The sequence below is a fragment of the Euprymna scolopes genome, chromosome 11 (assembly GCF_053919585.1).
Source record: "Euprymna scolopes isolate OS-2025 chromosome 11, ASM5391958v1, whole genome shotgun sequence".
NCBI classification, from domain to species: Eukaryota; Metazoa; Mollusca; class Cephalopoda; order Sepiida; family Sepiolidae; genus Euprymna; species Euprymna scolopes.
Genome location: NC_136492.1, coordinates 4160737 through 4185881, shown reverse-complemented (window position 1 = coordinate 4185881; position 25145 = coordinate 4160737). Strand labels below are relative to the sequence as shown.

At 32.8% G+C, this 25145-nt stretch overlaps 1 protein-coding gene across 2 annotated transcripts; it reads right to left on the bottom strand.

Annotated features, from left to right (window-relative positions):
* Window positions 1–218: 218 nt before the first annotated feature.
* LOC145287742 (uncharacterized) lies at window positions 219–25145 on the bottom strand. Of its 2 annotated transcripts, none has more exons than XM_080135507.1 (10): window positions 24834–25145; window positions 19176–19233; window positions 17763–17895; window positions 17528–17667; window positions 10929–11094; window positions 9273–9382; window positions 8835–8978; window positions 3939–4076; window positions 3355–3524; window positions 219–2131 (listed from the first exon to the last, which is right to left on the bottom strand). In XM_080135507.1, the coding sequence occupies exons 1-10, from the start codon at window positions 24836–24838 to the stop codon at window positions 1987–1989; spliced, it is 1209 nt and encodes a 402-aa protein (XP_079991633.1). In that variant the 5' UTR covers window positions 24839–25145; the 3' UTR covers window positions 219–1986. The 2 variants fall into 2 exon arrangements, with proteins under 2 accessions (XP_079991633.1, XP_079991634.1); XM_080135508.1 differs by having other exon boundaries at window positions 24571–24894.

Below are 25145 nucleotides of genomic sequence, written 5' to 3'. Positions count from 1 at the left end.
ATAAGTTAGGATTTAAGCATATTCTACAATACCTTTTTATTTAATTTCTTTAAAAATTTCTCAAATTTATGCAATTATTAAAAGCTTATTCCAATTTGGAAAGTAAAAGAAATTTTATTTAGAATTTGTAAACATGTCAAAATAACGATAATCTAGATAAAAAAATTGTCTAATAAAAAATAAGAGGCAAAAAAAAGAAAAAAAAAAAAAAGTTAAACTGAAGAATGAAAAATACCCCTTTTTATTGAATGAATTACTCAAAACAGCGTTTTTTTTTGGTTTTTTTTAGATTGACAACGGACAAAAGCCAAGATTATTTGATGGAATCAAGAAATAATCTGAAGCATCAAATCGGATCCGGTTAATTTTTTTTTTTTTTTTTTTTTTTTTTTTTAAGAGAAATACGAATTGTAAGTAGAAGCCAAGTTCCTGAAAATATGTGCAGGTAGCAATGGCCATTTGGAGTTCAGAGAGCGATTTTGATTGATCTGTTTATTTTCAGAATAATTTTACAGAACAATAAATACACCCCAAGCAAATGTTTGTTTTTATAGTGTGTGTGTGTGTGTGTTTGTTTTGATTTAGAGTAGAACCAAGAGAGCCGAGTGAGAAATGGCACTAGCATGGCTGTTTGGGTGTGGGGGGGGGGAGGCTTTAGAAAACTGCCAAAATATTTTGAGAAAAACTGTCCAAGAAATGTATCTCATTAATCCTGCAAGAAAATTCCATCCGTCCATTAAAAAAAAAAAAAAAAAAAAAAAAACTAAGGCAGGTCATGAAACAGGATATCAGTCTCAGCAAGATGTAAATGCCGATAAATTTGAATACAACTAAAAACAGTTTGGTAAAATTTTAAGCCAATGGGAGAGTTGCATTATAGACAATCCATATACCCTGCAAATTTCATATGCTAAGAGAAAGAGGAGGGGAATTGGCTTGAAAGAAAATATTGCAGTTTTTTTTTTGTTTTTTTTACAATTAAACAATGGATGAAATGGAGAGGAGCGATTTTTGTTTTTTTTTGGTACGTTGCAAATAGAAGCTTTAAAAGAAAACAAAAACAAACGTTTACCGACTGGTCATTTAATAAGCTACATTATCGTCCTGTGCCGATTACGACATAAGACGAGAGCAACGTTCAGCTCATTTCACAGACGCGTCCTAACGCACATATTTACAGCAACACACAGCACAGCCAACTGAATTGCAAACACTAAATATATACAGTGCAAAAGAAAGTTTTTTTTTCTGCTATGTGGGGAGAAAAAAAAAAAAAAAAAAAAAAAAACGACATGCAATTAGGGCAGTTATTAGAGACAACTAATTAAAAAAATAAAATAAAAAGTACTAAATTCTTTAAACAATCTCCATACGTTGCACGAAAGATAATAGCTGAAATGAGCAAGAGACACTTACAGCCAAAATCCGGAGAAACGTCTTGCAGATAGAAATTAAGCCTTTCTTTCCAGAACATTTAAAACAGGAAGAAGGTGGGGGAGTGGAAAGGTCATTAAACTTGTTAAAGCAAAGAAATCACAGCCACACACACAAATGCTTACCATTTTTTTTTTAATGCCCAGAATGTGTCTTAATTAAATGACCAGTCAATATCAACATAAGCAGGAAGAAATTTTGGGAGGGAAATTCAACCGGTCTTGTGAGAAAGAGGGAAGTATTTACAATAAATATTGCCTCTTTGTGAATTCCTATAGAAAATTATATAATTTTTTGCTTTTTTCAGGTCCTACCATAAATTTACTCTTCAGCGAGAGAGAAATGGCTAGAGAAACGAACTAGGCTAACAAGAAACATGGAAGAAGTCAGTCAGACAACCAAGGGAGTTTTTTTCTTTTTCTTTTAATTTTTTGTTAATGTTTTTCCAGGAAATTTTTCTTTGGAAAAGTTTAAGGAAGTTCATGATCTGCAGACAGATAATGAGAAAATGTCTTCCAGATTATTTTAGAGATTTGCTTAGTGGCAGCAAATTTAGATAAGATCTGCAACATTCATTGGCATCTCATCAACTTGAGTGTTATAAAAGTGTTCGATGTCCTGAAGTGTACGAACATCTTCAGTAGTTACAAAATTGATAGCAACACCTTTACGGCCAAATCGGCCTCCTCTGCCAATACTGAAAAGAAAACAAAAATAAAAATAAACAAGTGACCAATGGAAATAGACATTTGCATTTATAATTTTTCGGAACATAAAATCACACTGCCTATCTATAATATCAATGGAAATAGACATTTGCATTTATAATTTTTCGGAACATAAAATCACACTGCCTATCTATAATATCCACCGAAAAGACGCACTTATAGATTTTCCCTTTCCGAACAAAAGGAAAATGGAATCCACTAAAACTAACCTTTTAGAGATTAAAAAAAATATAATCTGTCAACAGAAATCATTTTGAAATCCAATTCAAATACGTGTTCACTCAAAATGTTTTAAAGATGCAAAATTCTCTCTACTTATGTTGCCATGTTGAAATAACATTTAGAAAGCCATTCTTAACATAGGGAGGGTGTTTTGTAGTTATCTTGTACTTTCACCTAACAATTTAAAAGATATTTATTAATACTATTTTAACAAAAAAATAGCAGTAACATTACGTGCATAAACACTAAATATTCTAAAGAATGTGAGGGTAGAGTTTTTACTGTTGATTTGAACTGTGTTCTGGGGGGGGGGGGGGGGGGATCTTCAGTGTCAGATGACATCCTTTATTCTGAAAAGCGGTATAACCCGACAGTTTAATTCGAGAATGGCTTTCATTGATTGCCAATAAGGAGTTACACTGCAGAGTTTTGCGCTCTTGTCATGGAATGTAGCAAGACAAAATGTAGCGATTTAAAAAAAAAAAAAAAAAAAAAAAAAAAAAAAAAAAAAAAAAAAAGACCCGCATTCTAATGGATTTAAGCAATTTTTTTAATAGAATCCTTAAAAATCACTTTATGTTTGTATTTTCATCCATTTTTTCTATTGGGCATACAAACGTAACTGCTATGAATAACGTTTCTAAGATAATACTACTCTGCTGTTTTTCAACAAACTAGATTTTTAAAGGAAATGGTCATCACCTTTCTAAAGCTGCCCACCGCAAACATTTGTTACTAATATGATTTTCGAACTGGCAATCCAACTTTTTATCATAAAGTGGCTTTCAGCCTTATTATAACACAATAAAAATACAATAACATGATCGTTTCACATAATACAAAACTAAAAGGATATTTGAGGAACTGATGTAAAGAAAAACATAGTAAAAACTGAACAAAAGAATGTGTTATATTGAAGTAAGAAGCAGATACATGACAACATTACGAATATAAAAAAATAAAAACTCACCGATGAATGTAATTCTCTCGGTTTGTTGGTAAGTCATAATTGATGACTAGAGAGACTTGTTGCACATCAATTCCACGAGCAAGTAAATCTGTGGTGATGAGGACACGGCTGGAGCCGGTACGAAATTCTTTCATAATGACATCCCTTTCTTTTTGGTCCATGTCACCATGCTGGGGGGGAGGGCAAAAAAAGAAAATTTTCACATTTCAATTGAAGTTAGTTTAATAATGCAAGACAGGACATTAAAGTGCATCTACATAACATCTATGGAAATAAATAATGGTATTTGTAATTTTATGAACCATGCTGAAATAACAGCAAGTCATTCTTAACATAGGGAAGGGAAACATTAAAACCTATTCAAGCATGCAGCAGGAAACTTTAGCAGAAATATGAATCCACCATCCCTTATTAAAAGTGTTCATCATAAAATGTTACAGAAAAGACAAAAATGACAATAGCATATTGTACATTAACAATTTGTATTTGGAAATTAATACAAGTTCCATTTAGAAATACTTTTCAACAAAAAATTGAAATATTTTCAATTGAGAGAGAAAAAAAAAAAAAAAAAATTTACTTACCATAGCAGAGACTGTGAAATCTCTCTCCAACATTTTGTCAGTAAGCCAATCTACCTTTCTGCGGGTATTACAGAATATTACAGCCTGAGTGATGGTCAATGTCTCATACAAATCTGACAACGTATCCAATTTCCATTCCTGAAGCAAAAAAGGTTGAAAAGCTTTAGTTTACAACCTTGGGGGTGGCAGTGGATCACCTGGACAGGTCATCCATACGTGCAACATGTCAGTCTATAAGCTCTAGGCCCAACAACTAAAATAACGTATCAAGTCTTTTTCGGGTGATATGCACATTCCAATGCTTCAATAATTCCGTGTTTTCTTGTAGAAGGATTTATTTGAACTCTAAATATGCTTCAGTTTTCAATATCACTTAATTGGAGCCCAATCTGAAGTATTCTGTTGACATCTGCAAACAGACCAGAGTCACTTTGGCCAAATCCGGAGCATATGGTGGAAATAAAAGTGCAATTTATGTAGTACTAACCTGAGTGGCCGGCGTTTGGAGGTGTGTGTTTAGCAAAAATAATAGTAAGAAGGCAGGTTCGAATCCGTGCCACGAAGGTGGAAAAGAAAGTGAAAGAAAATCCGACGTCTTATGTCAGGATCTGTCGCAAGTTTTGGGAAACATACATTTAAACAGGTGAGATTTATATTACAGATTGCTATTGTTGCAATCAACTTGCAACCGTCTTGATGAAAGCATCCTTTTTCTTCAATAATAATGATTTTTCCTTTCATGGTAAACTCTGGACCTTGCTTGCTTTTTAAGTAATCTGGTTAAACCGTAATATTCTGACACTACATTATCTCCAATATCCTTATAGGAATCTGTGACATATTTCCATTATATGGATGCCCGGCACGAAGGGAAACCTCACAATACCGTTATACCATCTTTAGACAAAACAGATACTACCCTTGGATCCTAACCAGAAGACCAAGACGGTATCTCTTCGTTTCACATACGGTCCAAAAGCGACAATGTTTTGTTTAATTTTTTTTTTTTCATTGTCTTCAAGAGATTCTATACATTAAAAAAAAGAACTGCTGGAGAATGTGGTCCATAAATATACAAACATTAGAAAGCTAAAGCCAGTTATGTATTCTCCATCAAAAAAGAATATTTTTCTCTAATTATACATTTATTGCTACTATCTATATACAAGAGATATGTAACATTTTTTCTTTTAACAAAAACAAATTGTAATAGCAAATTAGCAGATTAATTCAGTTTATAAGGTGACTAGCCTTGGTGCCTGGAGGTGTGAATGGAGAGGGGGAAAAAAAAAAAAAAAAAAAAAAAAAAAAGGTAGTCGGCAGACAGGCTCAAACCCATACCGTGCAGGAGGAAAAGAACGGGATTAAAAAAAATAAAAAGTGACGTCTTTGCTGTTGCGCCCATCACCAAAACGGAAATGATGAAGGTTTAAATTAAGGCTAGTAAATCGAAAAAGAGGGGAGGAGTTTAAAATATCGCCCCCCCCCCTCCCTGTAGAAAATTGCCCAGTTGAGGGAAGGAATTGATGTTTTTTTAGCCAATTTTTCGATATTTGTTGTCCGAAAGGTTGAGCTTCAAAACAATACCGATCTTGTGAAAATCCGTTACCTCTGTCGAAAGTTTTAGGCAAACATACATACCGGGGAGACAGACAGGGGAGATTTATTATAGATTACAGGTAAATAAGTTGGAAAACTTTAAAAGAAATCGAATTTAAAGTGAGAAATCAATTTTGCATATAAATTTGAGGTAAAAACGATAATTTCCAAACAATTCTATTTGATAACCTCCTCTCATTTACACAAACCAAGCAAGGAATTTCAGTTTGTAAAAATTCCCTTTTCAATGTATTAAATAGGTTGACACCTGCTCCGTCAGACAGGAGATAGCCATTTTAGATCAACTCACAAGATCAGCCGCTACAGTAGCACTAGTTATTGCAGACATCTTAAACATTTAGTGATAAACCGTTACATTTCCCATAGAAATATAAGCAGACCTGCAATAGAGGCAACATCAAAATAATTCGTTTTTTTTTTTCCCTTTTACAAAGTCACCCAGGTTTAGCATCATCCCTTACACATTAGCTACCACATTGGCAATTATGTAAAAGTAAAATATCTTCGATTATATTACAAGCATGAACCGGGTACCAGTGTTGCCTGCTGGAAAGATGGCAAAAAAAAAAATAAATAAAAGAATCGCACCCCCTCAAAAAATTGAACTATAATTATCTAGCACATTATCATAGACCAAGCTCATTTTGGTAAAAATTGAGATTCCTATTGATAAAACAAAAAAATTATGTTAAATAATGTATTTAATGCGCTTCCACCCCTCCCGATAATGCAAAGTAAATAGAACATGCTTATGAAGAAATATTTAAAAAAAAAAAAATAAATAAATAAAAAGTATTAAGAGGGAGAAGAAAATGAGTAAATATTGTGTTACCACTTGTAAAGATGACAGGTTTTGGAAAGTGACTTTCTTAGGAATAATAAAGTTATGATAATGACTAAGTGACTGATAATATTTGAAAAACACTAAGATATTGGCTAGAAGTGTGATCATATTGAATATATATAGCTTCTGCATTTATAAAGCTAAATTTTTGTAGGGAAAGAAAAAAAAAAAAAAAGACTTAATAGATATACTAGCAAGCCGCCCGGCATTGCCCGATCATTTAATATTTCAATTCATGTAGATTTTGTATGATAGAGCCAATTTCCTATTCGTTATTCTATTGTACCCAATATATATACAAGTGATTTCAAAAGTGCAAATCACATTTAGATGTCATTAGCTAGAATTAAAACCAAAACATTTAGCTCACTATCTAAATTCATTACCATTTAAAGCCAAGGACAGATAGATATGAAAACTAAAAATGAAAACAGTTTAACAAATGTATATTTGTGCATGTGTAGAGAAACATTAAGTAGACATACCAAGCCCCTCCCCCCCATTTTAAACACTCTTAACAGCTATTTTATGGGCTATATATGAGAAAAAAAAAAAAAAAAAAAAAATTTGTTCCACAGGTCTGAATCACCTATATATCAAACTTGTAGACAAATTGACAATATTTTGGTAGAGACTGTTCCACACACTGATTGTATATTCATTTTCAGTATTGGCTCAAACAATGTTTATCCATATTTTAAAAGTATCAACAGAAATAGAATTAGCAAAAGTAGGAGGGGGGGGGGTACTCAGAGCAAATTTTCAATGTTATGTAGTAATGTACCCCTTCCAAACATTTCCAGAGACACTTTCTATGTCCCTAGATCAGCAAACTAATCATTTTTGGTATGTGCAAAAAACTCAGATATACATTTTGGCCAAAAAGGTACTTAACGCCATGTTTTATTGCAGCACCAATTAACTCACATTACAAACCCGTGTGCGTGTCACACACAGCTTGCCTTAAACAGCCTCAACAAGAATTTAGATCAGCAAAGACCCCCTCCCCATTTAGCTGCGTAAGCAAAATAAGCTTTTTTTTTTTTTTTTTACATAGGCATAACCACTTATCAAGGCCAGAGACCACTAGAGGATAAGGGTTAAGAGTGTACAGTAGTCAATCGGACAATATAGTAATTGTTAGCAAATGGAAATTCGGTAAATTTGTTAAGTGGAACAGCTTGTCAAAAACTTGTTTACGTTAGACTTGAAGACAACCATATTGTAGTCAGCTGGAAAGCAGGAAAATGGAAGAGTTCCATAGGCGTGCAGTTCTAAGAAAGAAGCTTTGTTCATGGAATTTACGTTTAGGTTAAATTGGGGAATTATTGATAGTGTTTTCAGCTAAACGAGTGTTTCTTGTGAAAGTTTGGTGAGGGGGTACCATAGATCCAAGCTCATTCGAGCACTTGCCGCGAAAATAACAATAAAGTAGAGAGACTCGCAACATCTGTGAGAGAGGTTGCAGGGAAGAGAAAAGGACATCTACGAGGCTATGAAGTCTATTTTAAACTATCAAGGCAGGACAAGTCCTTTCTAGCAGCTCCTGCCCAGATGTGGCAACAGTACTCCATCCTTGGACGTACCTGGCTCTTACATCAGCAGGGAGATATCTACTGGAATATGCACGTTTTAAGTCAAATTTGCACGAAGGAACACATTTAGAATCATCTTTTAGTTTACGGATTGAAAACTATCCGCAATTTCATACATCTATGCAAAAGTGAAAATTCCAGTCAGTGGCGATAATAATCTCGATAAAAGGATGAGCTTGTTCTACCCTTGAATATCGGTCATATTCCTGGATTTAAATTTGCTTTACAGAAAAAAGTGCAGACATTGTTAAAACACACACACAAAATTAACCACCATTAAAAAGCAACAAGATCAACAGTAAACAATTTTGACAGATCATTCTTAAGAGTAAAAAAACCATAAGGATAATCTTCAATTTCTACCACATTGATCGGCAAACTAAAAGTTAAAAATGAACAGACAGAAGATTGCACTAGCTTTTTTTTCTTGTGTCAAAATGAATGGACACAGTATTAAAAATCCAAAACATTTTGAGTCTCTTGATTTAAGCATTTTTAAAAATTTTTGATGACTAAAATATACTAAGCATTTAAAAAAATTCTTGACTTCAAAAAGTAATTCTTAAATTGTTTTTGAAAATTGTTCTTTCGGAGAAAATCATTTCTACGTGACAATTAGACAGATATTCAGTTGGTCCACTTTTAAATAACATTTCACGTCTCCAGATCAAAAGGTGACAAAAATGGTCAAATGTTGAATTAGTCAAATGGTCAGGTAAATTTTTTTTTTTTTTTTTTTTTTTTTTTTTTTACTGCACACTCATTTTTATAAATTTATTTCCAATTTAACTTAAAGTTTATTTAAAATGGAGACCACAATATAAAATAACGACTTACCTCTCTTTCTACTTGAATGTAGAACTGTTTGATACCTTCAAGGGTAAGTTCTTCCTTCTTTACTAGGATCTTAACAGGATCCCTCATAAATCGAGTTGTTACTTCAAAGACATCTTTAGGCATGGTAGCTGATAACAAGAGAACCTGGGGGGAAAAAAAAATAAAAAAAAATTTAAATATTGAAATTATATGGTTATAAATAAACATTTGTTTTGTATTAATCATTTTCCCCTGTATATTTCTAGATATAGCTTAAAAATACAAAAAGAAAAACCTTTGCAAAATCAGATTTAATTTTTTTTTTTTAAAATGATGATTTAGAAAAATCGCAGTTAATTTTGTATATTAAAAGTTTACATTGCATAAAATTATGTTTTAAACGGCAGAGATAAGCGACGTTAACTTTAATTCATGAAAGAAAATGCATGGTTAACTTACCTGAATATTCTCAGGCATACAACGAAACACATTGTAGATTTGCTCTTTGAAACCCCGAGAGAGCATTTCATCAGCCTCATCCAAAACAAACAACTTAATTTGGTTCGTTTCTAGAAGGGGGAGAAAAAAAAAGTCAGCTCAATTCTAAATATTAGTGAATTAAAAAAGAAAATACTAAAAAATCTTTATGGTGCAAGTACTCGTTATGGAATTTTTTTTTTTTTTTTTTTTTTTTTTTTTTTTTAAAACATAGGCATCACCATTTCAAGGCCACTCGAAGATAAGGGTTACAGAGTGTACAGCAGAAATTGGACAATATAGTAATTGTTAGTAATGGAAATTCGATAAATTTGTTAACTTATATGGAATGGCTCATTAAAAACTTGTTAACATTAGACTTGAAGATGACCATAAAAAATAAAAATCACAAATCAAGTGGTTATGTTTTTTTTGTTTTTTTTTTTAAATGAAGAAAATCAAATTTTACAATTTTAGCAATTAATAAAATAAAATGGTTCATAAATCTTAGTTGAATTCAGTTGTTGGCCTTTGAATTTAACATTCTACAAAACCTGGTGTCTTCTGGACCCCCCCTCCTCAACTTTCTTTAAAAGTACATTCCCATGAAACTTCTCTTTTCAAAGAAGCCGATTGGACCTGCCATAAGTGAATGCTGCTTCAATCAGTTCCACGACAATTACATGAAAATTTGTATTTTATTAAGTGTAATTTTAAATAAACATTTGTACGTCAATGTTACAGTTTAGCAACGATGACATCAAATTAAAAAGTTATTACGAAAACAAGTGTAAAAAAAATATGAATCATTTCATACAAATTTTTTTTATGACATCAGCACAATCAAGTTAACCAAAGAGAAATATTCACATTGATAAAAAAACTGAATTTTGAGGAACTAACCAGTTTGCCAAGACATTTTTAAAACTAAAATATCATGATAGCACTATTGATTAGTATTTTTTAATGTCTTTATTAAAATTAAACCAGTACAAAAAAATAAAAAGGAATCTTAGATTGAACAAGTTAAGTCACAAGGGTAAACAGTTTCCATTCCAAACATGACCAAGTGGAAAAGTTCATAAGGATTGAACCTGCAACCTCTACAAGGCACACACCAAGAATTTATTGTTCATCAGTGCTGGGAGGGAAGGTCAAATTCTAGCATGAATTTCAGGAAGCATAATTGTTTTTACATGTAATTCACAATCACTGAGAAAATTTTAAATAATGGATCAAATATTTTTGTCTCATTTCAACAAATTGGAATGTTAAATGTTGCCCCCTCCCATTTTTTTTTTTTTTTTTTTTTTTGAGATGATAATTTATATCAAGACTGGAGTGTTATTCTCACATTTCAGCCAAAGTAACCTTTAACCTTCAAGCGTTCTTTGTTGAACTATGCAATCCACACAAAATACAATTCTAAGTTAAGACTTCTACCCAATCATGGTTGATAGAACATGCTATCTCCATGGATTAAATAAAAGATTCATGGATTCAATAAGATCCACTTCAAGGTTACATTGGCTAAAATGAACAGTAGAAACAATTCATTTGGAGAAAGGGCAAGAGGAAAAGGGGGGGAAAAAAAAAAAAAAAAAAAAAAAGTGCTTTTAAAGCATGCTCTATACTTACTTAGGTATCCACGCTGGATCATATCATGAACTCTGCCAGGAGTACCTACAATTGTGTGTACTCCCTGTGATAACCTCACTTTGTCGTCACGAACATTTGTTCCACCTATGCAAGCATGGCATTGAGCCTCCATATAGTCACCGAGTGCGAGGACAACTTTCTGAATCTGGAAGAATAGAAAAAAGTTTTGTCAGACAAAACATTTTCATAAAGATATCTTCTGCTTTTGTCATATTTAACTTGATTGCAAATTACGAGTAAAATGACAATGGCATTTTGTGTAGAGAATAGCATTTGTGATGGGGAAGATTCAAATATAAAATTTGATTGTTCACTTATAAAATTCTTAACAGACAGAAAAGGTATACATTTTAAGAGTGAAGGAAATCATAATCAGAAAGTTAAAGTTCAATACATAAAAAGAGCAATTGTTGGTACAAAATTAGTATTCACGAATTAGATGAAAATCTGCCTTTTTAAACTTATTTTTTCTCTAAAATTAAAAAAAAAAAAAAAAAAGGGCTTCTATATTATAACTAGTGGGGGGAGGGGGGGGGGTAATCAGTACTGCCCCCAGGTGTGTGTAGTAAGGGATCCCCCATCCCGGATGTGGGGTAAAAAGTGGTAGTGGCTGGAGGACAATAGTCAGTTTGGGTCACTTTTTCCATAGCTACCAACATAATAGATGTACTGAGACTAAAGCTGTTTTCAGGACTGCCAGCAACCACTGTAAAAGAGTAATAAAAAATGCAAGAGAACTATATGCTAAGTCCGTTAAATCCAAAGTAGCTGAGCAGCGGCTTGGTTCCCACCAGTTTTGGCTAATAGCAAACAGGATCCTGAACAGAAGTGTGCATTCTATCCGAACCATCAATGGACCAGAGGTCATCGTCAGAATCAGACAAAGCCAAACTATTTGCTAAGAACTTTGCAACTAATTCTACCCTATACGACCAAGGCCATCAACTTCCCATATTTCCTACTATAACAGACAACACGCTATGCAACATACAAATATCTGTGCATAATGTCGCCAAGCTAATCAAGAACCTCGATGGCATTCCAATTATAGTGTTGAAAAAGCTTCAACCAGAACTTGCTCCTATACTTACGAAACTGCTTAAGCATTGCCTTAAGGAGAATTGCTTTTCCAACACTCTGGAAAACCTCATCAGTATGCCATGTATTTAAGAATTCAGGTGAACAGTCATCTCCCTCTCAGTACAGACTAATAAGTCTCCTGTGTGTCATGAATCTGGAATCCATATTAAATAGAGAAATAGCCAACACCTCAGCAGAAATAACCTTAGTGACACTCAATATGGTTTCCGTTCTGCAAGATCTACAGCAGATGTGCTAACAGTTATATCTCATAGGATTAGTGAATCTCTTGACAAAGGCTTTCTTTCTAGGGCAATTGCTCTTGACATATCAAAGGCTTCGACAAGGTATGGCATAAGGGCCTACTTCACAAGATTTCCACCTATGGTATAACTGGAAATGTTTTCTCAATCATTAAATCATTTCTCTCCAATAGGCTCATAAGAGTAGTGATCGATGGACAAAAATAAGAGGCCTGCAGTATTAATGCTGGAGTCCCTCAGGGGTCCATCCTGGGCCCAACTCTCTTCCTGATCTACATTAATGATCTTCCAAATCACATCCTTACATCATTTGTAGACATTTATGCTGATGACACTACCATCTATGGTAGCACATCTAAGTCAGTAAACGACCAAGTTCTGATTCTCTCTCCGCTGATCTCGAGCGCGTGGTACAGTGGGGGAAGAGGCAGCTGGTTACCTTTAATGCATCTAAGACCAAACTCCTTTCTTTACATCATCAACGCTCTGATCCCCATCTGGCATCAATTGAAATGGATGGCTCTCGTCTAGAAGCTCCATGTTTTAACAAGCTTCTGGGCTTGACCTTTACTCCTGACCCGAAATGGAACACATACATCAAGCCTGTTGCCAAGGTCACTGGAAAGATGGTGGGATCCTAGCACTCCAGGAGATATCTCACTACTGATGCAATTCTCTATATAAAAGCCAAATACGCCCAAGGATGGAATACTGCTGCCATATCTGGGCATTAAATAGAGAAAAAACAGCCTATCCTGCATTGATGAGTACAAAATAGACTTTGTGGTTTATTGGGGGGGGGGGGGGGGGGGGCTTTTCTCTTCCCTGCAACCTTTCTCCCACAGAAGAGACGTTGCGAGCCTATCTTTGTTTTATAGTTATTTCTATGGCAGGTGCTCATCTGAGCTCCAATCAAAAAAGCAAAGAAATGAATGTGACAAGTGTGAAGGGCCAATGTTGCCTTCACATTTTCGCCAAGTTTCAGAAAAATCTAATGGACAGGGCAAAAGTTATGGTGTAAAAAGTGCCATTTTTTGCAATTTCTGGCATTTGTGACCCCATTTTGAGTTCCTGGGAATGCCGAATCCCACTGAAAATGGACAAAGGGTGAAGTTTCACACATTACACATGTATATTTGAATTCAGCACCATGAAAAACTACTATATAGACATAAAGTTTGAGTAATATAAGGTTAAAAAAAAAAAAAGAAAAAAAGCTTGTTTTTTATCCCTGAAAGTCCTAGAGGCATGCAAACCAGAATTTTGCCAGTGTCACTCATACTGAATTTATATTACATTTGGACCAAGTTTCAGAAAAATATAATGGATGGATCAAACACTATGGGGAAAAAAGTGTAATTTTTGGCCATTTTGAATCCCAGTGTAAATGGATAATGGTGCAGTTTCAGGCCGTAACACACGTATTTGAGTTTATCACTGTGAAAAACCACTATAGGCAAGTGTGTGTGTGTGTGTGTGTGTGTGTGGTGGTGGTAGCACCGAAAGTCCCCGGGGACACGAACTAGAATTTCGCCAGGGTCACCCATACGGGCTTTATATTAAGTACAATGGACTCCACATTTTGGCCAAGTTTCAGAAAAATCTAATGGATGGATCAAAAGTTATGGGGTAAAACATGTCATTTTTTTTTACCTCTTTTGAACCCCTGGGTAATGCAACAGGAATTTTCGCAAAATTGTTTTCTTTTTACTGTGCACATCTATTTAATGAAATACAATTCGTGGCAAAATTTCAGGAAAAACTAATGGACATACAGAAGTAGACACCACTGAAAACATAGGTCCTTCTCCGATAAATCGGAGGACCAAAACAATAAGGTGGAAAATTTATTATGAAAAAAACAATTGTAAAATCTAGTAATTTGGTTTCAAAATCTGATTTTAATTGGAGTTAACAGGGGAGGTAACTAAGTTTTCAATTTCTCGGAAATCTTATCTAAATTACTTTTCCAAAATTAGCATAAGTTTTGAAGACTTAAGTTTTAAAAATTTAAATTGTTAAATTTTCTAAATAAATTCTGTTAGCTACAAATCGTTTCAACAGAGTTACTTCTAATTACGTCACGTGACCTATGTCACGAACAAACATGTAATCTTAGAGGAACTGTTTTTCATTAATTATATTTCTACCTGATCATTTTTCATAATTTTTAGATATGAAACTATTCAAGACCTGACAATTACATAGGTACCATTCGTTTTACTTGAAATTTAATATTTTTTCGTTATAATATAGAAGCACTTTGGAAAATTACCTAAACATATATTTTATATATTTAAGTAGTTTTTTTCTGCCTAGGATTTTCATATTTATCTAGTTCAACTCTTAAAACAATGTTTTTTAAACAATTTTCCATTAAATTATGAAATTTTCTTTAAAGCTAATAATTCGCTTATCTTAATGAGGATGTGCTAAGAACTTTTAACGAGAATTTGTCAAAGATGACAGCTTAAATCTTATTTATTTTATTTTATTTTTTTTAATTTTAGCAACTACATGGAGTCAATTCAATCGTAGAAAGAATTTTTAATCAGCGATTCAAAAATGCCATAAATTTGAAGCAAAAGTTTTTCACATAAAATATTCAAGTTTGACGTTATCGAATCATAAAATTCTGAAAAATGTTCATACTTGTATAACTTCAGAGTTTTTAATGAAAACTGAATAAAATTCAATTTGCAACCAAGATGTTAATATTTTACGATAGTAGCTGAAAGAATAGAGATTTAAAAAAAATAAAATAAAAGCTAAAACGATTTTCTATATACAAAAGCCATGCATACATGGTTTCCCCTCTTGTGCTGCATGTGAGATTACACCACAAAAAAAAAAGTGAAGAAATGATGAATATGAGAAGTGTGAAGGGCCAACGTTGCCATCACATTTTCGCCAAGTTTAAGAAAAATCCGATGGAACAAAAGTTATAGGGGTAAAAAAAAAAAAAATGTAATTTTTTTTTTTTGCAATTTTGAGGCATTTGTGACCCTGTTAGAGCTCCTGGGAACGCTAGATCCAAGTGAAAACAGGCAAGCGATGCAGCATAACGCCTTAAATGTATATTTGAATTCAGCACCATGGAAAACTATACAGGTATACGTATCAACTTCTTGAGTAATATGGAAAAAAAAAAATGTTTTTTTTTTTTTTTTTTAGCCCTAAAAGTCTTAGAGGGATGTGAACCAGAATTTTGCCAGTGTCACCCATACTGAATTTGTATTAAGAACAATGGCCTCCACATTTTGGCTAAGTTTCAGGAAAATCTAATGGACGGATCAAACGCTATGGGGCAAAAGTATCATTTTTTTTTTACCTCTTGAGACCCTGAGGATGCCAAATCCCAGTGTAAATGGATAACTGGTGCAGTTTCAGGTAATAACACATGTATATTTGAATTGATCGTGAAAAACCGCTACATAGTCAGACATATCGAGTTTTTCTTGAGAAATAGGGGAGGGAAGAAAAACCTAATTACTAAATATTGCCCATAAAAAGATGTAAATTATTTTAAGTTTTAGAGAAGAAAGATACTAGTCTAAGATAAAAATGGGGCTGTGAACATTCCAGACTCACAGAGTGAGCATCTCAGGCCTGCTCTCCATACAAAAAGGTGCCATCAAATCAGGTTGTATTCACTTACACTATGCAACAATTCCGTGCCTCGGTACAGTCTCACAGACAAAGGATAACCCTTGTAGAGGCAGTTGAGTATGTAATTGTGAGGCAAGGGTCGCACAATCCCTAACCACACCTCTCCTGAATTGACGTTGTTTGGGTCCAGTGGCAAGGAGAAGACCGGGACTGGAAACAATGCCGAGATAAGCAGAGAGCACATACAGCACCTGGAAGTCCCAAATGGTCACCCATTTAGTACTGACCAGGTTCAATGTTGCTTAACTTCGGTGAACCAGCGGAAACTGGTGTGTCAACGTGATTATACCGTATTTATCTAACAATTACTGGTTTAATCTAACAAACCATTTTGTTCTCAAGTCGTTGGCATATCAAAATCAATTATCGAATTCATACAAGGAAAAAAAAAAAAAAAGTTGCTTTAAATGCTCATGCATATCAAATTTCTGGTGGAGCACAATTGAAGGATCTTTTATTATGGTCTGCAGGCACGTGATCATGTCAGATTAGGGGCTAATGCTCCATTGCTGTGAAGCGTGGCAGAGCAAACACATTGAAAAGATTTCGTAGCCAATTTTAAAATAAAGTGCCTAGAAGTAGGGACTGGCAGCAGTTTATCAAACAGTGATGGCATGTTCACAACTACCATCTAAGTAACACTTGGCTTCGATATCAAGGAGGATGGCACCTCCATTCACGCAAGACTCAGCTCAACCAGCTGAGTTTAGAAAATACAGTGCTTATCCAGTTTTACCAATTTAAAAAAAAAAAAAAAAAAAAAAAAAAAAAGAAAAAAGTTTTATATATATTTATTTGTAGTCATTGATACACAGTACTGTTTCATTGTATAAACTCAGTGCCACTAGACTAGCATATACAAGCACAAAATTATGTACTTGGGGGAAAGGGCTACAAAAAAAAAAAAAAAAAAAAAAAATTTTTTTAACAGGTCTCTTGCACCATTTTTTGTTAACACAAATGATTTTCTGATCTAATTTGCTTTTATAACCTTTTATGACCTTAATTATGTAAATTCACTAGAATGATCTTTCATTATGAAGTTTAATTATTAAACTACTAGTGAAAAATTTTGCATTTCATAAACTTTTCACCCATAGTGCTTGAAAGTGAAACGGAATCATCCACTCAGAGACAGAGGGCATCATATGGAACATAAGCAATGGACAGTTGCAATCAGGCACCCAGATACTGAACTAATAATACGCACAAGGTGTGTTTGAATCAATTTCCACTTTATGCCGTTATAGTCATTTATTTACAACTGAACGAATTAGTTCAACCAGGTCATAAAAGGTTAAAAAAGGTGTCAATTTTCAAAATATGTACATAAAGTTTTTGTGCAATTAATATGGATAAGTGTCGAAAATACTTTTCAGTTGTAAAGTTAAATTTGTTCCTTAGCAAAAGGCAATTTTAAATTCAATTTAAGCATACTGCTTAACATAAGTTTTTGATTATAATTATTTTCAATCAAATTTATATTTTTATATTTCCTTTTAAAAATAGCCCCATGCCAATTTATAGGGAGATGGAAAACATGAAAAACTGAAAGATTCAACTTACTTGTTGTGCCAATTCCCTGGTGGGAGCCAGAACCAAAGCCTGACATTCTTTTAGTGTAACCTCAAGTTTTTGAAGAATGGCAATAGAAAATGTGGCTGTTTTCCCAGTTCCAGATTGAGCCTGAGCAATTACATCAAGTCCTTAAGGGGAAAAAAAAAAAAAAAAATTTACAAACAAGGAAAATGACAAGTGTTAGATGGCAAAGATTCAAATAAGGGGGGGAAAAAATGCCAACCTTTTATGCAAGGGACAATGGCTCTCTGCTGGATGAGCGAAGGTTTTTCGAAACCATAAGCATAAATACCACGCAACAAAGCTTCGCGCAGGTTCATATCATCAAATGTTTCAACAACTTCATCCCAGTTGCTCTGGAAAAAAAAAAAAAAAGAGACAGTAAAATTTTTAACAAAGCTTAAATTTATCAGCTCTTTCATACAATGTCATTATCGACCATTTAGTAAAATTTCCATTTGTTTTAGGAGCACAATTGAACCATAATACTCGACTGTCTACATTTTTTAAAAAAGTTCTTAAACTATGAGCAGAACCTATGGAAATTGCACAGTAGTAAAAAAATTTTTAAACAATAAAATTAAAATGAATTTAAAACGATTTTAAAATTTTTTCTCAACGAAAAAGTTCTGAATTTTAAATATAAATTATAAGAACAGATGTTAATTTTTTTAATTTTAAAAAGAATCTAAAAAACTTTGTATCCTCTCAATGACTTAAATTATAAAATAAAAACCAATTTAAAACAGTAAACAGACAGTCATGTTTTTGTTTAAAATTTTTGGAGAGGAAATGGATTTGATTTTTAACTCCTAAAGAGCGATTATAAAGGGAGGTAATTCGTTTCTCATTAATGTTTACGATAGATTTTGTTACATTGAACGTCAGATATTTAGATAATTTATAACATCGTTAGGAAATAACATTAATGTATAAAATTATTGAATGTAAAAATGTTTTGCAATGTTAAAACTTACGTTTTTTTTTTTTTTTTTACACAACTACAAACGAATTCTAGATGATTTTATTTAATTTTGGAGTAGGATTTTCTAAACTTATTTTTTCAATAAGATATTTTAAATTATTCATTTCGTTATAAGTTTTGGTAAATTTTCAGATTAGGCCCACCTCCACAATTTTCTTTTAAATGAAAACTTTTATAAGTTTTCAACTATGTTGAATACGAAAATCGCAATGCAATTTTGCAGAAATAAGTAGTTATCGAGATATATATGCATTGTATTCTTCGGCCATCATAGATAAGTAGATTTGTTTATGGCGCGCGTACGCGCATAAAAAAGATGGCCGCCAAAGAACACAATGCATAATACAACTTTTTATATCTCGATAACTAATTATTTCTGCAAAATTTCAATGCGATTTTCGTATTCAGCATAGTCGAAAACCTATAAAAGTTGTCATTTAAAAGAAAATTGTGGAGGTGGACTTAATCTAAAAAAAAAAAAAAAAAAAAAAAAAAGTTTTTATTAAGCATTAAAAGTTTGCATAAAAAATCTTTTTTTACAATAACGTAAACAAAGATGGCTGCTTTACCGAGAAGCAGTATGTGAACTTTTCATGTTTAAAACTTTCTCAACACAGATAGGTCCCAAGATGAGATGATGAAAAAACTTACTTCAATAACATCACATCCTGCACTATAACTGTCAGGTGCTTGATTTTCTTCCATCGACCTGGAAAGAATTAAAAATAAGTTTAAAATATGAAAACCCAGAATTTGTTAATATTTATGTAACATCATTCAAAAATTTAAATGAAACCAACCTAGGCAAATGTAATAAGATTTGCATAAAACTATTAAAAAATGTGGCACATGAGGCTAAAAGGCCAAATCGCGAAAGAGTTTTGGCGGTACTTCTGCAGTTTATCGACCATTTTTTTTTTAGATTGAATTTTGAGAGTTAAATTATAGTATCGTTTGTTCATCGTTAGGTGAAAGTACAGAATGAACCATTCTAAACTTGAGGGAGGGGTTATCTAAGTATTTAGTACCTGATGTTAGTACCGATCAAAAATGTCGCATTCATTAACGGATATCAATCATCGTCGACAAACTTTAATATTCAAAGCATTTGTTTATATTTACTTTAAAATCGGTGACGTCACGATAACAAAAAATCTCGTGACACCATGTAAATAAAAGTTTCAGATTTTTTTTTTTAAAACAATCCTTTCTTGTAATTATCTTGACATCTGCGTGAAAATGACGCCATAAAGAATTTAGCTTTACGACGTCATCAAGTGTGAACGGTGACAAAATGTTTGAACGAATTTTAAAATATGACAATCGTACGAAAGCGGGTAATTTAAGAAAAAAAAATTGCAATTTATAAAAATGCTTGAAAGAAAGAAAAAAGGGTGGGAATTAATTTTAAAATAGTAAAAAGGAAAACTTAATATAATTTTTTCCCCGATTAATCCGACTTATCGTACTTGTTAGTCAACGTTTTCGGCCGATGTAACCTTCGACCCCAAGTTTTATTTTTTTTATACTTTCAATAGCCGAACTCTGGAACCTATATGAAATTTCAAACTTTATCATCACGTATTTAATTAAATCCGGTATTTTTTTTTTTTTTTAAAGGAGTCACCACTTATTAAGGCCCGGAGACCACTCAAGGATAGGGGTTAATGAGTGTACAGTAGTCAATGGGAAAATATCGTAGTAATCGTTAGTAGTGGAAATTAGGTAAATTGGATTACTTAAGGGACGGCTTATTACGAATTTGTTTACATTGGACTTGAAGACGACCAAATTGTAGTCAGTTGGGAAGCAGGCAAACGGCATGCAGTTCTAAGCTTTTTTCATTGAATCTACGTTTAGGTTTAGGCACAGATACAGAGTGGAGGAAATTATCGATAGTGGTTTCAGAGATGAGTATTTTTCGTGAAAATTCGGCGGAGGGGAAGTCGTTTCTTTCCACCATAATCATCTTTAAACTGACAACTTTTCTCGGTTTTCAGGTATGCTAAAAACGAATATTGCATTAATTTTCCGCAAACAAGTAGTTTTCCGGATATTAAACAATTTCATTTCTTATGGGTGCTCCTACTATTTCCATGAAGTTACTTGGGTATACCTGGCAAATGACGGAAATGGTCAAGCAGTTTACTGAAATTCATTATAAGTAATATATTGAAAAATGTTTTGCTATTCAGAAGTCGTCGCCATTCTTAACATGGGAAGGGTTGTAGCAATATTTGGTATTATTATACAAACACCGTGACAGCGTTAGGGTTAGGGGTTAGGGTTAATTCGCTGTCACGGTGTTTGTATAGTTTTACCCAATATTTTTTGTAATAACGTTCGCCCGGGCATTTCCGGTTATTCCCGCCATCTGCCGGACACAGCCGAGTAAACTGGAAATTACGGACCCATAAATGCAGAAGCACCTTATGTTATTACGGGTGGCCATTGTATGCGCAAGCGCGCACAACAATGGCCACCGCTTATAACATAAGAAATGGCACTGCTTAATATCCGGAAACTACTTATTTGCGGAAAATTTAAATGCAATATTAGTTTTCAGCATACCAAGACACAAGTCATTTTTAAAGGTAATTGTTAAGTTGCAAAATAAAACAGGTACGACACAACCACGTTGACACACCGGTTCTCGCCAGATAACTGAAGTTAAGCAACGTTTGCGCCTGGCCAATACCAGATTGGTGACCATTTGGGGAAGGCTGTCGGCTGTATGTACCTTCTGGGAAGGCTGGGCGTGGGGGCCAACACGCACCCCGGAAAAAGAAAAAAGTCCTCGCTACAAAAGTATCTAAAGTTGTGGATGGCCAAGACCCCTCTATGGGCTCAAGGCTATGGATGGAAAATAAAACCTTTAATACACGACAATCTTATTCCGTTACAGCTGAAAGGACCTGTAATTCTCCTACAATAAGGACCGACACAGTGTATCGGCGACACACACTCGAAGATTCACTTAAAACTGATGGTTAACCAACGCTGGTCATCGTTAGGCCAGGTGTTCATGCCGGTTCTAGAGTTCAGAAGATTCATTTGAAAAGGTTAAAGAAAATCGGATGTTACATCGGCCGAGACGTTGAGGATATAATCCAAATCAACATCTTAAAGTTTCGAACGTAATTTGGCAAACATAGATCGACGTTAGACAATGCGATCATTTTTATAATAGAGAACCATTTCTAGTTAAAATCTATTTAGTATGACGCATGTAATCGGAAGAAAAACGCGGTTAAAATGCTTCAAGAATAGAGTGTAACTGACCGGAAGTACTGCACTATGTAAAAACGGATCAATGTTAAACCGAATCGAAATGAAATTTTGTAAATAAATCATTTTTATAATTCAGTACAATACTTCGTTTCAGTAATCATGGTTTCCGATCCAAGTTTTTGTATGTCTGATGTCGCCATTTTCTTTTCTGACGAAAGCAAATTAAAACGCCCATATCATTAGTTCATAAATGGTAATTCTAACCCAAGAACATTGTTTTAAAGAATTTAACCACTTTTTATTGTCCATACAATTTTTTTTTTTATTATTGTATTTGTTGTCTGACGTTAGTCAGATTGCCGGCAGTTTTATATCAAGTTATTTTCTCATTTAATTCATAAAATTAAAGCACGTGTAAAATGAAATTGGTACTAGTGCACTTATTGATCCGTGCTGAAATAACGTTATTTAAAAAGCCATTCTTAACATGGAGGGTGTTTTGTAACTATTCTATATTTTTAACCTTACAGTTGAATAATAAAAAATAAAAATAAAACTTTAAACTTGGAATAACGACCATGAAATTTGAATAGTTTATTTCTTGGACACAATATAAATCGGTGGACTTAAACAACGAACAGAAAAAGTCTATAATTGATCAATTAGTTCGACGTATACTTATCAGGAAATGGGAATAAATCTTAAGTCGGTAAAAAAAAAAAAAAAAAAAAAGCAATAAAAACAGGTACGGATCATAGTTAAAAAAAAAAAAAAAAAAAAAAAAAAATTTACGAGCGTACCCTATAAACACTCCCAATCTGAGATTGGGCTAATCTCCTTTGTTAAGAACGGTTTCCCAAATAAACACCCTCCACCTCGAAATCCGTTCTTAACATGGGATGGTTTGGGGGGGGGGGGGAGGGTATACTACGCTGGCTCAGGTCGTAAAAAAAATACACCCCCCCCCAAAGCTCGGATGAATTTCCTTCCTCAAAATTGCGTGAGAAATTAAAACAGGTTGCATATTGAGCATCAATTTAGATGATTTTAGCGTAATTTTTTTTTTTAAAGAAATTAAAATTCATTTAAGGAATTTTTTAATTGTTAAGTGAAGGTACAGAATAGTTAACAATTCCGCCCCCTCCATGTTAAACATGACTTTCTAAATTGAACAAGTTTAAGATTTGCATAACGATCCAGTATTATTAATAAAAAAAAGGAAAAAAAAAAAAAGCTAACATTTAAAATATACAAACAATGGAAACAAGAAAAATAAAAGTTGTTCCATCCAAAAAATTCTAAGAATTCTTGAACTTTTGCGCTTTAACATGGCTACCACACTGAAACAATCAAACTGCTTTATTATATTGTTCAATCCATTAAGTTATTAATTTAACCAGATTTGCTAAATTAACTTTAGGTTGAAGGTTTTAATGACAGCTTATTAAAGCTGTAAAGCTCAAGATGATAAAATTAAAGTAAAAAAATTGCACACCACATGGAAATTGATACCAGATGTCAAGAAATAGCATGATTAAAAAAAAAAATAAAATAAAAGTTTAAGGGTTTAAATTTTTAAAATATATTTAAAATAAAATGTTTTGGTCAAACGTAAATACTTTTGTATGAAGAAATAAAGACAAAGGGAAACAAATGAAATTAAAATTTAAAAAGCCAATCCTTTTAAGGACGAAAGAACCTCATGGTCAATTTGAGACCACTTTTTTTTCTTTTAATCTTTATTTTCACTCGAAAAATATTAAAAAATTTTTGTTTTGCATTTTATAAAGATTAAATACGAAAAGATAAAATGTTCGAAATTCATTATTATTTTCCGAGATTTTAGAAAGATATCATTTTTCGTTACCGGACACCATTTTAATCCGGACAACAACGATTACAATTTTCGACAGATTCAACAGTTGGAGATTTTTTTTTTTTTTAAATATAATTTACCGAATTAAGGATTAATATTTTTATTCCTAAAATAGATTTTTTAAATGAGAAAATTAAAAACAAGTTGTGTTGAAAGGGGAGAGACCGGTTGACAAGAGGAAAAGGAATTCATTTTTATTTTAGCTAAAATAAAATAAAGATCGTAGTTTAGAAATTAAGATTATATTTAAATTATAAAAGATATGGACATTTTTTTTTTTTTTTTTTTTTACGGTAAAGATTGAAATGGCCAAGTATTTAATAGATCCAAAAAGACTAATTCGGGTAGTTTAAAGTCAGTCATAGTTACATTTTTTTTTTTTACGGCGATAAATATTAAAATTCTTAAAACATTAATTTGTAAGCGCTGGAAGAGGTGATTCTTTCAGTGTGTGTGTAATACATATATATATATATATATATATATATATATATATATATGTATTAGTGTGTGTGTGTAATATATATATATATATATATATATATATATATATATATATATGTATTACACACACACTGAAAGAATGTTTAATAAAAGGAACATTTTATTAATAGACATGTACAATTAGGATTATATATAAATTTAAAATTAAAGAATATTATTTAATCCGAATAAAAAATACTCGTTTAATCGGTTAGAAGGTAATTCCGAATAGAATAAAAAGAGACAGACACGAAAGAAGTCTGGAAAAATGTCGGTTTTATGAAGAATAAAGGAAGGCAAAAAAAAAAAAAAATCTGTCCGCCAACATAAATTGATTGATCGTAAGAAAAACGAAAAATATTAAAGAATTTAAAATTTACAGCGACTTATTAAGTTACCAAGGAAAATTATATAAACCATTTCACGGTTTTTAGTTGATTAAAAGGCTTTAAATACCTGATTAGAGTTGGAGCTGCTATAAGGAAGAAAAAAATATTGTGCGAGACGTTCGCTTAAAAATTGTCGACTATTGTCAGTAAGTAGCAGCGGCCATAACGGAGTAGGAGCATTCACTCACCCTCATTGAGTGGCAGTGTCGACACACTCCATCCGAGCCGAATTAATGCCGGCACGCATAAAAAAAAATAACACGATATTAATTTTCACTTCAAAATTAATAAAACAGAACCAGAAATTTCGCAAAAAACCATCGTACATACCCCATTTTATCAGGTTCAGGTATAAAAGACTCCTTCAATGAGCTTTCTTGTAGCCACACGTGGATTCAAACAGAGTCCGGTTCATGTATGTAGCCGCTCACTTCGGCAACTTGAAATGAGTTTTCAGAAATTTTTATTACTTAAAATAAATTAATAAGATTTCACAATTCAAATATTGTATTATTTATATTTGTTTATTCTGAAAGGTTTTATTATAGTTTTTTTTCCTATTGAAAAAGAATATTTATAAATATAATAGAGAGTGAATACGTAAAACAAATAAATACTAGCTCTGCTTGATGCTGTAACGCT

Excerpts from the sequence above, each read along its gene's own strand:
- LOC145287742 (XM_080135507.1), bottom strand. Across the intron at positions 17,668-17,762 it reads CATTGTCCCTTGCATAAAAG|GACTTGATGTAATTGCTCAG; the intron begins GTTGGCATTTTT and ends TTTCCCCTTAAG. Across the intron at positions 3,525-3,938 it reads ATTTCACAGTCTCTGCTATG|CATGGTGACATGGACCAAAA; the intron begins GTAAGTAAATTT and ends CCTCCCCCCCAG.